The 18,607-nt window shown below is 44.1% G+C and overlaps 1 protein-coding gene across 2 annotated transcripts in view; it reads right to left on the reverse strand.

Annotated features, from left to right (window-relative positions):
- Nucleotides 1-18,509, reverse strand: part of MRPL42 (mitochondrial ribosomal protein L42) — a 21,051-nt gene extending 2,542 nt beyond the window's left edge. The window contains exons 1-5 of one of the 2 annotated variants that reach the window (XM_008071504.1): nt 18,451-18,509; nt 15,609-15,760; nt 12,392-12,455; nt 10,504-10,588; nt 8,386-8,549 (exon numbers count right to left, since the gene is read on the reverse strand). In XM_008071504.1, the coding sequence (XP_008069695.1) occupies nt 8,386-8,549; nt 10,504-10,588; nt 12,392-12,455; nt 15,609-15,678 (383 nt within the window). In that variant the 5' untranslated portion in view covers nt 15,679-15,760; nt 18,451-18,509. Of the gene's footprint in view, nt 1-8,385; nt 8,550-10,503; nt 10,589-12,391; nt 12,456-15,608; nt 15,764-18,450 lie in introns of both variants that reach the window. The other variant, XM_021719274.1, reaches the window with a different exon arrangement.
- Between the last annotated feature and the right edge of the window lie 98 nt (nt 18,510-18,607).

The following is an 18,607-nucleotide window of genomic DNA, read 5'->3' on the forward strand; positions in this document are numbered from 1 at the left end:
TTTTTTTTTTTTTTTTTTCCTAGAGACAAGGTCTTGCTCTGTCACCCAGGCTGGCATGCAGTGGTGCCATCATAGCTCACTGCAGCCTCGACTTCCTGGGCTCAAGTGATCCTCCTGTTTCAGCCTCTCGAGTAGCTAGGACTATAGTGTGCACAACCACACCTGATAAACTTTTTTTCTATCAATGAAGCATTTGGAAAAAACTTTCAGATCTTAAGAATAATTTCAACATGATAACCTAGATGAATAATGCTGAATTAAAAACTAACAATTGTCTGTCTTCATAGGAAAGAAACATCACATCATGAACCTGTCCAATTAAAGTTTTACTTAAGAGAGGATATTTTCCTTTGAGCAGAGGTCTCTCAAGCTGCGAAATCATGTTCTAATATACAAGAGGAGGCTAGGCTTGGTGACTCAGCCTGTAATCCCAGTGCTTTGGGAGGCCGAGGTGAGTGGATTGCCTGAGCCCACGGGTTCGAGACCCGCCTGGGCAACTCGGCGAGACCTCATCTCTACAATAAATAAAAAATTAGCTGGGCGTGGTAGCGTGCACCTGTAGTTCCAGCTACTTGGAAGGCTGAGGCGGAAGGATCGCCGGAGCCCAGCAGTCTGGATGACAGAGTGAGACTTCAACTCAAAAAAATACACACACACACACACACACACACACACGAGGAGTATAAAGGCCCTGTGGTGGAAGGAAGGGCTTGTTCAAGGAGCAGGGAAAAGGCCATGTGGCTGGAACAGATTAGACAAGGAAAAGGATGGGGGGACAGAAGGGTGAGGTTCGTGGAGGGTCAGGTCACCCAGGTTCTTTTCTTTCTTTCTTTTTTTTTTTGTGTTGGAGTCTCACTCCATTGTCCAGGCTGGAGTGCAGTGGCATGCTCATGGTCACTCCAGCACTGACCTGCTGGGCTCAGGCAATCCTTCCACCTCAGTCTTCCATGTAGCTGGAACTACAGGTACACACTACCACGCCCGGCTAATTTTTTGATTTATTGTAGAGATGAGGCTTTGCCAAGTCACCCAGGCTGTTCTAGGATTACAGGCTTGAGCCACCATGCCCGGTCAATCCAGGTTCTTAAGAATGAGGGGACAGGAAAGCGAGAGTCACGGAGGGTCATGTCACGTAGGTTCTTGAGGCCTGTAGCTTGAGAGTTTTTGACAGAGCAATTAGAAGAACAAAGGGAAGTTTCAGTGGGGTCAACCTGGCTGCTCCACACAGACTTCAGCAGAATAGAAACAGAGACCAGGTAGGAAGTAATTCCAATAAAACAGGCAGAGAACGGTGGTGTGGACAGGATGATGGGGAGGGGATAGTGACAAGGGACACATCTGTGTACATCCTGGAGACAGTACTCACAGAATTTGCTAGGCAACCAGATGCTGGGTGTGAGACCAGGGGAAGGGGCACTGTCCCAGCAGCTGGAAAAACAGCACCAAGGGAGAGAAGGGGCAGGAGAGGCTGGGGACCATCAGCAAGGTGCTTAGAGATGCATTAGGTCGGGGTGGACATAATGTGTAGAGCAGGTGGCTGGATACGCAAGGGCTGGAGGTCAAGGAGAGTCCTAACCATAGGTGGATTTGGGAGCCACCATCAGGCAGATGGTAGGTAATGACATCACTGTCCTGGAGAACTGGGTAGAAAAGATGAGAGGTCTAAGGACGGATTGTTGGGGCACAACAAAATTCACAGACAAGGGAGATGAAAAGGAACCAGCAGGAGAAGCCAAGACAGTTCATGAACTTAGATATGGAAAAAGAGTTTCAGCAAGGTTATGAAGGTGGAATTAAGGAGAAAAGCAACAGATGCCACATCAAGAGCTCTAGTACTGCTAAGATGAGGGGCTTCGGGAAGAAAGACATCAGAGGAGGGATGCCATCGTCTGGCTAAAGTGAGAGACTCTAGGAAGAATGACATTGGAAGGCAGGGCCGTCACCTGTGACCACTTCATGCCAACTACACAAGAGTAAAGGAAGGGACCAGAGTGTGTCCAGCATCTCCAGCCGCTGAGGGCACAGGCATGCCCTGCATCCTCAGCAACAATGACCCCAGGCCAGAAAAACCAGCCTTGGGACAGCCTGGAAACCAGTGCAACTCAGAACTGTGTCCTCAATAACTAGAGACACTGAGTGCCAATTCCTGGGGGAAGAACAAAATAAGCAGTTTGCATACGCAGTGCCCCCCAAAGAATGTGTCTGAAGCCCTGTGACTCCAGGTCAGCATACTGTAAGGACGACGCTCGTTTAATTTGTTTATATCACTTGTAATGTCATCACACAGGAAGCAGAAGCTTCATGGTTATCTATACAGTTTTTCTGAGATAGGGTCTTGCTCTGTTACCCAGGTTGGAGTGCAGTGGTGGGATCATAACTCACTACAGCCTCAAATTTCTGGGCTCAAACAATCCTCCTGCCTCAGCCTCCCAAAGTGGTGGGATTACAGGCATAAGGAACTGCACCTGGTTGACATGCTATTTTTAAAAAAATCAACCTTTGCACAATTGAAAATAAAATAGCCATTCAGGCAAAGGCGGAGGGTAGAGAACTAAAACTTCAAATTAGCCCCAAACCTAACATCCTGGGTTTCTTTATCACCCACTTCCCACACTAAGAATTCAAACAGTTCTGGTACCCAATCATCATAAGAAGCCCACATCCTAAAGTAAATAGGACACTAGGATGGGAAAAGGCAAAACCCAGTCACAACTGTCAAGGCTGTGACTGTAGTTCTCAGACCTGCGAGCACCTCATCGACAGGGGCTACAGCCACAGGACCACTTCAGCATTGATCCTGGTCATACTGCCTGTATTCCCAGATCACCTGCCATGGGTGAGGCAAGTAATTAGATGCAGGCAGCGTCAAGACTGAAGGAGGTGGGGCAACACTCTTCCATCACTAAGGATGTGCTAACCTTGATTAAGAATCTGAGAATGAGGGGCCAGGTGTGGTGGCTCATGCCTATAATCTCAGTATTTTGGGAGGCTGAGATGGGAGGATCCTTTGAGTCCAAGAGTTTGACTAGCCTCAGCAACACAGCAAGACTTTGTCCTACAAAAAAATGAAAAAATCAGCAAACATTGCAGTGTGTTCCTGTAGTCCCAGGTACTTGGGAGGCTGAAGTGGAAGGATCACCTGAGGCCAGGAGGTTGAGGCTATGGTGAGCTGTATTGTGTCACTGCAGACTGCACGACAGAGTAAGACTCCAACTCAAAGAAAAAAAAAATCTGATAATGAGAGACATCTTAACCCACCTGTGACTTACCTAGATAAAATGGAACTGGATAAACCCATATCACCTGATAGCTGAAATCTGGAAATAAAATTTCCAAGATTCACTGGGAAATTTACCAGTGGACCATAAATAAAGCACCATTTCAAAGAGGAACAGAACACCTTAATGAAGCTGTGATGATAACTAGGTGAAATATAGTAACCTAGCACCCCTGCATTGTGTTAAGGATACTGTTTAGATGTCTTACAGAGAATTACAAAGCAGAAAGTGCATTTCTGACAAAGAGAGAATAATTTAGAGTAGAAGACGTAACCAAAAAATTACCTACAAATATAACATTAATAGACGCCTAATAAATTGCAGGAATATATAGTTGTGCTAATAGGGGTAGCAGCTATTCAAAGTGAATATAATCAAATAAAGTTTCATGAATAAAGTCAGGATAGATGACAGACAAAGAGTAAAAATACTGAAAATTGAAGGATAATGCATTTAAAACAGCTTGATGTTGAAACGAGAGGGAGCATTGCAGTTAGAAAAGATATAAAATAAAGGCACAACTACACGTTGCCTGTAAGAAATCCACTTGAAAAATAAAGACATGGCTGGGTGCAGTGGCTCATGCCTATAATCCAAGCATTTAGGGAGGCAGAGCTGAGAGGATTGCGTGAGTTCAGATATTTGAGACCAGCTTGAGCAACTTGAGATCTGATCTCTACAAAAGTAAAAAACTGGAGGCGGGGAGGCGGGATTGTCAGTAGTGGGAAACTGCCTGGAGGGGGGCATACCTCACCAAAAGGGTACCCACATAATGAACATTTGTATACCTAACCCTGAACTGTACCTCACATCTTCAACATAAAATATTTGAAAAACAAAAAGTGCAGTGCTCAGGCCTGTAATCCAGCACTTTGGGAGGTAGAGGCAAGAGGATTACCTGAGCCCAAGGGTTCAAGACCAGCCTGGGCAACTCGGCGAGACCTCATCTCTACAAAAAATCAAAAAATTAGTCGGGCATGGTGGTGCATGGCTGTGGTTCCAGCTACTTAGAAGGCTGACGTGGAAGGATCACCTGAGGAAAATGTCTAACACTAAGATACTTACATTTAAAAAGACAGATTTCCAATTATAAGCCCTAGAAAACTAGAACAAGAGAACATTAAGCCCACAACAAGCAGCAGGAAGAAAACAATGAGCAAAAATCAATAACACAGAAAATAATAGAATCAATAAAACCAAAAGCTGCTTCTTTGAAAAAAGTCAACAAAATAACAATATCAGGAATAGAGAGGTGACATCACTGCAGATTATAAAAACGTTCAAGGATAAGGGAACAATGTAACTACATGCAAGTAAGCCTTAACTACATGCAAGTAAACCCAACAGCATAGATGAAACAGGCAAGTTTCTTGAAATATACAAACTACCAAGGCATCTTTAGAAGAAGCAGATAAACTGAGGAGCCCTCTAGATCCAGCATAGTAATATGGAAATAAAATGTGGAAATAAAAAACTCCCCACAAGGAAAACTCCAGACCCAGATGGCTTCACTGAATTCTAACAAACATTTAAGAAAGAAATAACACCCATTCTATGCACATTCTTCCAGAGAACTGGAGAGAATACTTCCAAGCTCATTCTATGATGCAACCATTATCCTGATACCAAAAACAGATAAAGCCACCACACAACTACTGACCAACATCCTTAAAAAACAAAGAAGCAAAAATTCCACAAAAAATTTTAACAAATCAAATCCAACAATATATAAAAAGAGGCCAGGCGTGGTGGCTCATACTTGTAGCACTTAGGGAGGCTGAGGTGAGAGGATTACTTGAGCCTGAGTTTGAAACCAGCTTAGGCAACATAGTGAGACTTCATCTCTACAATAAATCAAAAAATTAGCTGGGTATGGTGGCATGTGCCTGTAGCCCCAGGTACTTGGAAGGTTGAAGCAGAAGAATCCTGAGCCCCGCAGGTTGAGGCTGTGGTATCCATGATGGTGGCACTGCACTCCAGCCTGGGCAACACAGTGAGACTCTGACTCAAAAGATAAATAAATAAAATAAAATTCAGCAAGAAGATGCATCCACAAGGACAATGTCCATAGGTAAGTTGTTTCTTTATACATACAAATGAGTATCTGGGTTTTATCTGCCAAGCTCTTTATTAGGACAGATATTGGGACAATCAATTTCAGCTAATTAAAGTAAACTTACAATGGAAAGTGCTTTGAGTTTTAGTGGAAAAAAATACCAGGAGATTAAATTAATTAGCATTCAGAACTAATTGGCCATAAGATTAAGTAAATAAAATTAAATATAGGTAGAGTTTAGACACAGTGTGTGAAGATCACATGCCTGGCTTTAAAACACCCAGCGGTATTCCTGCCTTCAGTCTTTCGGCTTCGAGTTTTATACCTTTCAAGGATTTTGTAATTTCAGGGATCTGTCTATGAACAACACTTGCAAAAAACTGTAGCATCATGAAACATGCAGGAAGAAACAAGTACTGAAAGCCAGCATAGAAGTTCAAACAAGGCTTGAACACAAATATCTAGATAACGTGATAGAAATAAAAGATAACATGAGGGATATTATGACACAAAAAAGGAAATCTTAGAATATGGGAATGATGCCAGGTGTGGTGGTTCACACCTGCAATCCCAGCACTTTGGGAGGTGGAGGTGAGAGGATTGCTTGAGCCTAGGGGTTCGAGACCAGGCTGGGCAACTTGGTGAGACCTTATCTCTACAATAAATCAGAAAAGTTAGCTGGGTGTGGTGATGCATGCCTGTGGTTCCAGCTACTTGGAAGACTGAGGTGGAAGGATCACCTGAGCCCAGCCAGTTGAGGCTGCAGTGTTCGTGAGCATGCCATTATAATCCAGTCTGGGAGATAGGAAAAAAAAAATATGGTAATAATCTAAGATATGGGGCTATGAAATACTCCCATTCTGTTTCCACATACCCCAAACTTACAATTGCAAAGACAGGGAAAACTCCAGATAGCATGTATAAACAAAGTGAGTATTAAGTAAGAAAAAAAAATCAAAAAGAAAATACAAAATACAAGCAGGAGCCGGGCTCGGTGGCTCAGCCTATAATCTCACACTGGGAGGCTGAGGTGAGTGGATTGCCTGAGCCCGTGGGTTCGAGACTCACCTGGGCAATTTTGGCCAGACCTGATCTCTACAATAAATCAAAAATTAGCTGGGCGTGGTAGCGCACGCCTGTAGTTCCAGCTACTTGGAAGGCTGAGGAGGAACAGGGCTGCGGTGGCTGGAAGCAGCCACTGCACTCCAGGCTGGGTGACAGTGAGACTCCAACTCAAAAAAAAAAAAAAATAATAATAATACAAGCAGGAATTAAAAGGTAACACTGACCAAAAATCAAAAATTTTTTTCCTTGGGAAATCAATATGGAAATATCTATTTTTTTTTGAGTCGAAGTCTCACTCTATCACCCAGGCTAGAGTGCAATGGCACACTCACAGCCACTGCAGCCTCGACCTGCTAGGCTCAAGTGATCCTTCTGCCTCAGCCTTTCAAGTAGCTGGAACCACAGGCAAGTGCCACCATGCCTGGCTAATTTTTTATTTATTGTAGAGACGAGGTCTTGCCATGTCGCTCAGGATGGTCTCGAAATCCCAAGCTCAGGCAATCCTCTCACCTAGGCCTCCCAAAGTGCTGGAATTACAGGCTTGAGCCACCACACCCGGCTGGAAGTATCCTTTTTATTACATAGACTGTGAAAGGAGGGGCTTCTGAGGCAGGAGAGGAGCTCCATTTTGTTACGACGGGTACTCTCAGGTTCCACAAAAGTGGCAACACTGGCAGCTCTGCTGCACACCTGACCTGATGTGCTGCTCCCTGCAAGGCTCTCCCCCTCACTCCCAGGGTTAAGCCCAACTATCCTTCAATGCTCAGCCACATACAGGTTAATCGTGTATTTGCTCTCTTGCCTTCTCTCCTTGACTACAAACAACTTGCCAACAGGAATTAAGGTTCTGACCACCCAGAATGTAGTACAGCAGCTTGAAGAATGTACAGTCATTAATCCCACACATGTACCCTGCCACCAATGTGCCAGCCCAGTGCAAGTTACTGAGTCACACAAGTGAATAAGAGCAAAGTTTGATCAAACAAACCAGGCGTGGTGGCTCACATCTGCAGACCCAATTACTCCAAGACTGAGGAGAGAGGATCTCTTGAGGCTAGGAGTTCAAGACCAGTCTGGACAACATAGTGAGACCCCCCCATCTAAAAAAAAAAGCGTTCTTCAAATAAACAACAAAAACATCTCACAGTTTGGTATGAAAGAAAATAAATAAGGAAGAAGATTTCTTTTTTTTTTTTTGAGTTGGAGTCTCACTCTGTTGCCCAGACTGGAGTGCAATGGCCGCTCCCGGCCACCACAGCCTCGACCTGCTGGGCTCTGGCGATCCTTCCGCCTCAGCCTTCCAAGTAGCTGGAACTACAGGCACGCGCTACCACGCCCAGCTAATTTTTTGATTTAATGTAGAGATGAGGTCTCACCAAGTTGCCCAGGCAGGTCTCAAACCTGCGGGCTCAGGCAATCCACTCATCTCGGTCTCCCAAAGTGCTGGGATTACAGGCTGAGCCACCAAGCCCAGCCAGGAAGATTTTTTTAAAAATTATTTATAGCCAAAGTCAGCAGGTAAGAATGGATGGAATAAAATGCATTGCAAACAGATGGGCAACTGTCATTTCTAAAGGAGCTAAAAACAATATATATTGCCCAATCATCTGCTGGACTCAATCTTTTTTGCAATTACTCAAAATCTGCTAAAGAAATGAATAAATGGCTGAGAACACAAGCAGTTATTTATCAGAAAGATGAACAAAAACAATATACTAAATGACCATATTACAGAATGGAAAAATGTCCAAGAATTCACAAAATTCACTGAAAGCTCTGGGTAAATCCCTCATTAAAATAAAGGGAAAAAAAGAAGTACTATTTCATTCTAGTTAAATTATATGTAAAGGTAAGAGCACACTATAGTAGGTGATCATCCTTGGGGCTAATTTCCATATGCAGAATACAACTTCAGAGTTTGTCCCTGCATGAAAAGCACATCTTTAGCATGTCTGGTGGGAACTGAAGAGAGAAAATAGAACGTACTGTCCCCGTGGATACCAGCGGTGCTTGGTGGTGAAGAACATCTTGCTCAGCTGCTCTATCATGGGTCCCTGCTCAAGATGTCCGCTTTTCTCCTCTAATCTGGCTTTCAGCACTTGATCATGTGTCTCTTCATTATTATGCACAGGATCAGGTCGAGGGATAGGCTACAAAATAATCAGCAGCAGACAGCGTCAACGTGAATGAGTGTCAGTCAGCACTGAGTTTTTATACAAAGACAATCACCATCAGTGACTCATTACGGTACCTTTAGTGAGATCAGTGTATGTAACAAAGACTATAACATTCAATATTGTTAATGCTATCATAAAGAAAATAACATGAACAATGGTTATGTATGTAACAAGCCTGTAACATTGCCCTGCTCTACTATACATACAAGAGGGACCCAAAAATCTGGAATTATCTTTTGGAGGGCGGGCCCCTTGTAGTACAGGGATCCTCTGCTAGGTGAGTGTTCTAGGAACCCATAGGCATCAGTGTACCAGCCAGCACTGTTGTGAGAGGCTGTGTTCAGCTTAAGTGAATTCTTTTTGGAGATTCTTTCAACACGCTTGCCCATTTCATGACGGGTGATTTACAAGTACACCTGCCCACATGGTGCTGAGTGTTCAGCAGTTTTTGACCAAAACAGCATGACCCTGTGCCCCACCCTACCTAGTCACCCAATCTCTCCAAGTGGAACTTTTTTTTTGTTTTCCCGAATGAAAAAAGTCCTCAAAGGGAAACATTTTGCTGATGTGGAAGAAGTGAAACAAAAAATGGCAAACACACTAAAAGGCATCAAAACTGACAAGTCTAAAAACTGTTGTTTTTGTTTTGAGTTGGAATCTCACTCTGTCACCCAGGTGGGAGTGCAATGGCATACTCACAGCTACCGCAGCCTTGACTTGCTGGGCTCGGGTGATCCTTCCACCTCAGACCTCCAAGTAGTTGAAACTACAGGCACACACCAACACACTTGGCTAACTTTTTATGTATTGTAGAGTTAAGGTCTTGCCAAGTTGCCCAGGCTGGTCTCGAATCCCTGGGCTCAAGCAATTCTCTTGCCTCCACCTCCCAAGTGCTGGGATTACAAGCATGAGTCACCAGGCCCAGTCAAAAACAGTTTGAACAATGGAAAAAGCATCTCAATAGGTGTATTGCATCAAATGGAGAGTGCTCTGAAGGTGACTGCAGTTTAGACATGTAAAAATAAATACACAATTTTTTATAAATAAATTCTGGGTTTTGTCTGGGTCCCCCCCCCCCGCTTGCATTACAATACAATGAAAATCTGAATTTACAATCAGAGAAGAAACAATTCATTAAAAAAAAAAAAGTCTGTGAGCTGGGCATGGTGGTTCAAGCCTGTAATCCCAACACTTTAGGAGGCTGAGACAGAAGTATTACTTGAGCCCAGGAATTGGAGAACAGCCTGGGCAACATAGCAAGACCTCATCTCTATAAAAAAAAAGTAAAAAAATAAGCCAGGCATGGTGGTGCATGCCTGCAGGCCCAGCTACTTGGACACTGAGGTAGAAGGATCTCCTGAGCCCAGGCGGTTGAGGCTGCCATGAGCTGTGATTGTTGTAGTCACTGTACTACAGTCTGGGCTACAGAGTGAGACCCTAATTCAAAAGAAAAGAAAAGAAAAGTGACAGCACGTACTTATAGTGAGCTTATGCGTGTGAACAAGACTTCTTTAAAAGGCAACATATGAGTAATGGAGGTGGCCCAAGAAGTGTAGTCATGGGCTACAGAATGATGTTTCAGTCAGTGGCAGACCAGACAACAGTGGTCCATCAGATTAAAACGAAGCTGAAATAGTCCTGCTACCTAGTGCTGGCACAAGACATCACACTTTAATGCATTACTGATTTTTTTTAGACCAGAACACTGATACCATAGTTGTGTTTAAATGGTTCACCTTGTGTTCTGAAATAAGCCTTTGAAGAAAGATGAAAAAGAAATAAGAGAAAAATCAAAACAGTAAAATAAAAAAGTCAGAAAATATCTAAACCAAACAAAATCAGACAACTCCCTTCCCTCTGGATATTGTAGGGCATGTGAACACTTCTGTCGGCAAATCAACAGCTGCAGGGACTTGCTCCTACATACTCTCGTGTGTTCATACGGAATGTCCACAGAAGGGTGGTAGCACACTATCGTCCTGCCATCAGACGTCAGTGCAAGCTCGACTTTGCTAAAAAAAGAACATTTTAGAAATAAAGTTACAGTGTAGTCATGGCAGAATGATGTTTCTTAGAGCTAAAATTATATTAATCACAAATTGCTGAAGAAAAGCCACTACATTGCGGGACTGGCAAACCTGGTACCCATGACACAAGAGGCCACTGAAGACCACCCCATAGAACATGCCAGCTTAACTCCACAAAATACTACTAGGCCAGCAATAAAGCACCTTTTAGCTAACAGAGTCAGGCATTAGATTGCTTCACCATGATTTTAAGACTGAATACCATGAAATGGCTACAATGAACATTTAGTCTAACAAATGATTTTTGATAAGAGGTAGAATTTTATATAATATAAAACACTTATATGACTAAAACTTCCCAGGTTAAAAAAGTTACCTAGTCTAATTTCATCACTACTTATATTAGTACTCACTAAATATACAATTAAAACTAGTATCAAGAGAGAAGAAAAGATCTGTATTAAAACTTGCAGTAAGTCTAGCCTAGGCAACATAGTGAGACTTCATCTCTACAAAAAAATCCAAAAATTATCTGAGTGTGGTGGCACATGCCTGTCCTCCCAGCTACTTGGGAGGCTGAGAGGGGAGAATCGCCCAAGCCCAGGAGGTTGAGGCTGCAGTGAGTCGTGATTGTGCCACTGTACTCCAGCGTGGCAACAGAAAGATTCTGATTCAAAAAAAAAAAAATTGCAGGCCGGGCTTGGTGACTCAGCCTGTAATCCCAGCACTCTGGGAGGATGAGGCAAGTGGATTGCCTGAGCCCGTGGGTTCGAGACCAGCCCAGGCAACTTGGCGAGACCTTGTCTCTACAATAAATCAAAAATTAGCCCAGGCGTGGTAGCATACTCCTGTAGTTCCACCTACTTGGAAGGCTGAGGTGGAAGGATCGCCGGAGGCCAGCAGGTTGACGCTGGTGTGGCGGTGAGTGTGCCGCTGCACTCCAATCTGGGTGACAGAATGAGACTCCGACTCAAAAAAAAAAAAAGAAAAACTGCAAAAAGTAAAAAAACACAGCTTAAGAAAATATAGGCTGGGTACAGTGGCTCAAGCCTGTAATCCCAGCACTTGGGGAGGCCGAGGTGAGAGGACTACCTGAGCCCACGGGTTCGAGAACAGCCTGGGTAACTTCGTGAGACTGCACCTCTATAATAAACCAAAAAATTAGTCGGGCATGGTAGCGGACGCCTGTAGTTCTGGCTACTAGGAAGGCTGAGGTGGAAGGATCGCCTGAGCCCAGTAGGTCGACGCTGGGGTGGCCGTGAGAGTGCCATTGCACTCCAGCCTGAGTGACTCAAAAAATACATTGCAGTTTCTGCACAAGAGTATGCTATAGAAAAAGACATTGACATATGCTATTCCCAGTTCTTATCATAGTGATTGGCACTAAACAATACCAAATAAGTAGTGATTAAATTAAATATCTGTAATTTAGGATTATTCAATGTCAAACAAATGATAAGATAAATAATGGCATAAGCTAATAGAAATGAACCCTATAAAAACTAATTAACTTTTCCAAAAAGCGGAAGTATACTTCAGGAAGAAAAGATAGCTTTTCCAACAGCATGTCTGCCTCACAACAAATTAAGTATTCAATGAAACACAATGATAATGATTTTCATTTAAATTTTTATAAGCCCAGATACTGGGTAAATAAGATCATCTAAATTATTTTTAAAAATAAAATTAAGGAAAGAATAATCAGAAAAGAAAACAGAAAACACTGAATGAAGAAATAAATCATTTTAGCTAAGACTGTTATTTCTTCCATTGAATCTTAATACATACCAATTATAGTCATCTGGTAGAGGAGAGTACGTAGACTTATGACAAACACAATATAAAGCTCCATCTGCAAAAACCCCAAACAGTAAAAGAGATTTGGTTAATTTGAGTATACGTTCTTACACAAATTTAAAGCTAGTTCCAGTCAGTCAACCAGCACTACTGCTTCCCATGAGGACCCAGTCCCTGCCCTCCAAGGTCACGGTCTGCTTATGAGAGACAAGCAGACACTCCCAATTCAAAGGGTCAGCACAGTGGGATGGGGGCAACGGGAGGGGGCACACACACAGGCTACCAAACACTGTGACAGGGTCAGGAAAACCTCTCCAGGGGAGAGGATGTGCAAGGTGCTCTGCAGGGTAAGGAAGTAGCTAAGGTTGCTAAGGAGAGTCACTGCCCTGTGCAGAGGGGAGTAGCAGGATCAGGAGCAAAGGTAGGAAGAAAATCAAATACTGGGTATTCCAACCCTTCCAAGAGAACAGGGGGCATTTGGAAGTATTCTGAGGTACAGTTTATGTACTTTATTTATTTTTTTACTTTTGAGTCAGAGTCTTATTCTGCTGCCCAGGTTGGAGGGCAGTGGCACAATCATGGCTGCCACAGCCTCGACCTCCTGGGTTCAGGTAATCCTCCTGCCTCAGTCTTCCAAGTAACTGGAACCATAGACCCACACCACCACAGTCAGCTAATTTTTTGATTTATTTTAGAGAAAATGTCTCACTATGTTGCCCAGGCTGGTCTTGAACCCCTGGGCTCAGGCAATCCTCCTGCCTTGGCCTCCCAAAGTGCTGGGATTCCAGGCGTGAGTCACCATGTCTGACCATTTCCACAGATTTTATCTTCTTGTTTGGCATTGCTGAGAATCTTCCCAATTATGCTTGGATTAGGATGACATTAAAGAAAGTATGAAGTCTCTAAATATAAAACAGCTAGGTAATGCACATCTTCACTGAAAGAAACATGACTGGGTGGCTGAATTAGGTGGCAGGAAAGAAAATTCAAGACAACAGTATTTTAGTTAGAAGAAACTCAATTTGAGTTCTGCTATAATCACAGACGTTTGTTGGTGCCCTCATGACAACTGATCACACCTCACCCCATATTCCCGGTATTTCTGTTTTAGCTACAAGTCTAAAGTTCAGTTACAAGTCTAAATAAGGTCCTTAAGGTCTAGAACTGAACTGTGGTCATCACTGTCTCCTAACCATGGTCATTACTGTCTCCTACAGAAAAGTGATTGTCAAACTGCCTCTAAAATGTTGGTTTCTGCAAAATTAATAGTTGAAAAATGGATTACCTGACACTTTACCAGGAAAATAACCCTAGATACGGAAGTATCAGAGGTTCTAAATATATAATCAGGACCAATGTCAAAGTTAACACCAATCATGTGCCAAAAAGAATTTCAGTAACAATAATTTCTGTAACCTACAGGCTATTCTTGTTACACACACACACACATATATATATTTCATTGCATTTTGATAAGAGCTATGAAAGCCAAAATTTGTCCCACCATCAAATGATCAGTATTTTAAGTTAATACAAGTAAGGAGACACAGCAGAAAATACACTGAATAAAGCTAAGGTGGGCGACCTAAGTTTTGGTTACAGCTCTCATTTACCAAATACGAGTGGGAGCCCCAAAGACAGAATTTATCAAAAACTGTGTATTTATTCTTACATGTTTAAACTTCAGTCACCTTCAAAGTCCTCTCCATTTGATGCAATATACCTATCGAGATGCTTTTTCCACTGCTCAAAACAGTTTTTGAACTCGTTCATTTTGATGCCTTTGAATGATTCTGCTGTTTTTTGTTTCACCTCTTCTATGTCGGCAAAACATTTCCCTTTGAGGACTATTTTCATTGGAGAACAAAAAAGTTGTTTGGGAAGAGATGGGGTGAATAGTGACTCTCCAAAAAAACATCTGATCAGGTCTGATTTGTTTGTTATCAACCTCAAGGCTGGGCTCCCGTCAGGGAAAGGGGTGGCTACACAGTGAGGGCTTTCTTCCAACTCTCAATATAGAAATGCTCCAAGATCATCCTGGGCAGACCGAGTTTTGTTTCTTTTGACTCGTATTTCAGTTTGCATCTGAAGTCTCTTAGCAATCACCTCTCCATGTACTTAATTCTAAGTTGATTTTACTTTGAATGTGGTATAATAAACATTAATATGCCCAAAGCCCTAATAAACAGGGGAGTGGGGTGAGCAGATGGCCGGGGGTGGAAGGTTTCCTGTAAGAGGAGGATTTAGCAAACATCTAAACATTCTATTCAACAAAGGTCTTAAACATTTTTTTCTTGCCTCAAGTGAACCAAACTGCCTATATATTACTATACTTTTTACCCTAGTCTTCAAACAGCTCTTTTCCCCTTAAATCAATAAACAAGCAGAGATGGATAAAGCAGTCAGCTGACACAGCTAAACAGGAAAAAGCAAGTCGCCTTCCAACCATGTTCACTTCAGAAAGGGAGAGCAGGGTACACAGACAGAAGATGAGGAGGGAAACACAGTCAGCTACAAAATAGGACTTTAGTATTCTAGTTATAGGGTCCGCACTTTGACTGTCAAACTTGAATGAATGGGCTTCTGAGAAAGGAGTAGACTACACACGGTTCTTTAGAAAAGAAAGGGAGAAATTACATCTTATTTTTTAGAAATGGCTAAGCATATAGAAAAAACCACAAAAGAAATCCACCAAAATGTTAATGATGATTATCTTTGGGAAACGGGATTGTGAATTTACCCTTTATTGCAAATTTTAAGAACAAATAGAAAGTAACACGTGGCAACATCCTAAGTATAAATGCTTCAAACAGGAGGAAGCTCCCTTACTAGTCCCTCACTGTCCTCAGCTAGGCCCACAAGCATCTACACAGTCAAGCATGGTCTGCTCCAGGACTCTGAGTCTGTACTCATACTTATGCACATACAAATGACAATCATCTTCTAAACACACTAACAAGATTGCATGCAGACTCTGTTCTGACATGCTTTTACTTCTTTCTATTTGGAGACCTCCACATGTTGGTGACAGGTGCATGACAGTCACAAGTAAGATGTGCCATGATCTATCTAGGCCCCTGCTGGGTGACAAGTTTCCTCCGGTTTTCTGTTATTGCAAATAACTGGCAAATACATCATGAGTTGCTTTAAATTCTCTAAATCACTTTTATGTTTAAAACTCTTTCTAAACTTTAAAAACCTCACTTACTTTGAGTTGGAAATAAATGCTTTAAGACAGTCCTCTTTGCCATCACCCACTTTACTGCTGCTCCGGCCATGGTGGATCAGGTGATGAGAAAAAAGATGTTCTGAAGAGAAGTCGCTCTTATGTTCCACTTCAAGGAATATCAATGTACATCCCTGCTTAAAAGAGAAAGCAAAATCAGTGCTGTCTATAGTAAACTGAACTGACCACTACAAGAGCAAACTTGTGAAGCGTTCCTTATTTTTCTTAGTTAAAAAAAAAAGTGAGATGAGAACCCTGACCAGGAACTACGGGAGCAGCAGCCAGGTTTCCACCAACTCTGAAAGTTCACACAGTTCAGCAATGGGGCCAAGGACAACAGGGTTGACACCATAAGGCCGGAAAGTCCAGCACCACACCCACTGCTTCTTCTGTTCAGCAGAAACATCTCTGCACCGGCGGTTCTTCCAACTCTATGAGTCCCCAGTAAGTGTGTCATCACTCCTAGGAAGGTCACTCACATGTGGGACTGGAGATACCTGCTCTCATGATGTGAGTCATGAACAACCTCCAGGTTCTATACATGATCCCATCACATCGCTCAGCATTCTCGGTTCTGACAAATGACATGTTAAACCAGGCCTGTCCTTGGCCTATGACATACTTCTGTAGAGGAACACATGTCAACCAACTCTACCCCACAGTCCCAGATGCAACTACACTGTCTCACATGCATACAAGGATTTCACTTTCCAGGGTACTTTGCCATTTCATTTGACTCTCATGTTAATCACGTGAGGGGTCTTTATTTTGACCCATGAGGAAACTAAAGCACAAAATTTAAATGACTTGCTTCCAAATCATTAGAATCAGTCAAGCTGGGAACATCTGGTAAGTCATTAAGTGAGTGACCCTGTTTCTCCAATGGAAAAACCACCATAGTCCCACAGGCTGTTGTGATAAATGACAACCTTGTTAGACCCCTTGTTTTCAATTGGCCTCAATGATGATTCAAGCCCCTTCGCTAATAATGATAAGTGGGGTTCAAGACACAAGCCCTCTAGAGATCTCCCAGGTTAAGCCACACAGGCAGAGTCCCTGCACTGTGTGTACATTACCACTGACCTGGCATCATAGGGTGCTTTCTACAGTTCACGTTCATAGATGTTATGTGCTGACTTCCCAAGTCTGTAAAACAGGCATATTCAGCTGGGTGCAGGGGCTTATGCCTGTAACCATAGCACTTTGGGACAAGATGGGAGAATCGCTCGAGGTCAAAAATGTGAGACCATCTAGGCAACATAGCCAGAAGATCTCATCATTACAAAACAATTTTAATTTAGGTGGGTGTGGTGGTGTGCACCTGCAGTCCCAACCACTTTGGAGGCTGAGGCAGGAGGATCACTTGGGCTCAGGAGTTCAGGCTTTGATTAGCTATGATTGCTCCACTGCACTTGAGCCTGGGCGAGAGAGACCCTGAATCCATCCACCAAGCTTTCTTTTTTCTTTTTTTGAGTTGGAGTCTCACTCTTGTCCCCAGGCTAGAGTGCAGTGGCACACTCACGGCCACCACAGCCTCAACCTGCTGGGCTCAGGTGATCCTTCTGCCTCAGCCTTCCAAATAGCTGGAACTATAGATGCATGCCACCACGCCCAGTTAGTTTTTTGATTTATTGTAGAGATGAAGTCTCACCATGTTGCTCAGGCTGGTCTCAAACCCTGGGCTCAGGCAGTCCTCTTGCTTCAGCTTCCCAAAGAGCTAGGATTACAGGTGTAAGCTGCCATGCCTGGCCCGTTCCTCTTTCTGAAGAGGGAGAAAGTAGGAATCACGCTAGGTGACTCTAAGGTTTCCAAAAATCTTTTCTTAACCTGCTGGGCTCAGGCGATTCTTCCACCTCAACTTTCCAAGTAGCTGGAACTATAATTATGCACCACAATGTCTGCCTAATTTTTTGATTTATTGTAGAGATGAGATCTCCTCAAGATGCCCAGGCTGTTCTCGAACCCTGGGCTCAGGCAATCCTCTCGCCTACGCCTTCCAAAGTGCTGGGATTACAGGCTTGAGCCACTGTTCACCAAGATTTTTAAAGTCGGTATCTTCATTTGATAGATTCAGGACAAAGATTCAGAAAAGTCAGCCGACTGCCGTCCCAGCATTTCGCTGCTTAGTAGGTGGCACAGGTGGGATGCAAACATTCTCTGACCAGGAACAAGACATTCTGAGGCCAGCTGTCGTGGCCTCAGCACTCTGAGGGGCTGAGGCGGGAGGACTGTGTGACCTTAAGAGTTCGAGACCAGCCTGACCAGCATAGCAAGACCTCGGTCTCCACACACAAAAAAGGTAGCCGGGCTGGTGGCGCTTGTCTGTAGTCCCAGCTACTCTAGAGGCTGAGACTGGAGGATCGCCTGAGCCCAGGAGGTCGAGTCTGAGCTGAGCTGTGAGTGTGCCACCACGCCAACCTGGGCGGCGGAGACCCCGACTCAAAAAAGAAAAAAAGGCATTTAAGGCGAGACTAGGTCCCTCTGTCCGGTGCCAGCACACCCAGCCGGGGGTCGAATCCTTCACCCCAGGGAGTCTCGGGTTGCAAGCCCCTCGCCTCAAATTCAACCCCGAAACTTAGACTGCCGAGCCTCGGAGGTCCCCGGGGCACAGGGGCCGAAGCCCAGGGACAGACCCCACACCTGCAACCCAGATGGGTCTCCGGAGCCACAGTCCCCTTCCGCCCCCCTGCAACCGCCGCGGACTGCGGGGAGCCCTGCGGGGCGCCCAGCCTCATGCTGGCCCCTTGCAGCCCAACCCTGCCTGCAACCCCGGGCCTGCGCGGCCTCGAGGGACTCCACCAGAGAAAGAGACAGTGGCGGTTACCTCGACCGGGGTTCACCACCAGCCCGCCATCTTGCTTCCATCCGGGTCCTACGAGACCCGGCGCGCGCGCCCGCCCGGCCCGCAGGGCACTCTGGGAAACGCAGTCCTCGCGGTAAAGCTGCCCGTGTGCAGAGAGAGGGCGGGGCTCGGCTCCACC

The sequence above is a fragment of the Carlito syrichta genome, unplaced genomic scaffold (assembly GCF_000164805.1).
Source record: "Carlito syrichta isolate Samal-C Ts95f unplaced genomic scaffold, Tarsius_syrichta-2.0.1 Scaffold314344, whole genome shotgun sequence".
NCBI lineage: Eukaryota > Metazoa > Chordata > Mammalia > Primates > Tarsiidae > Carlito > Carlito syrichta.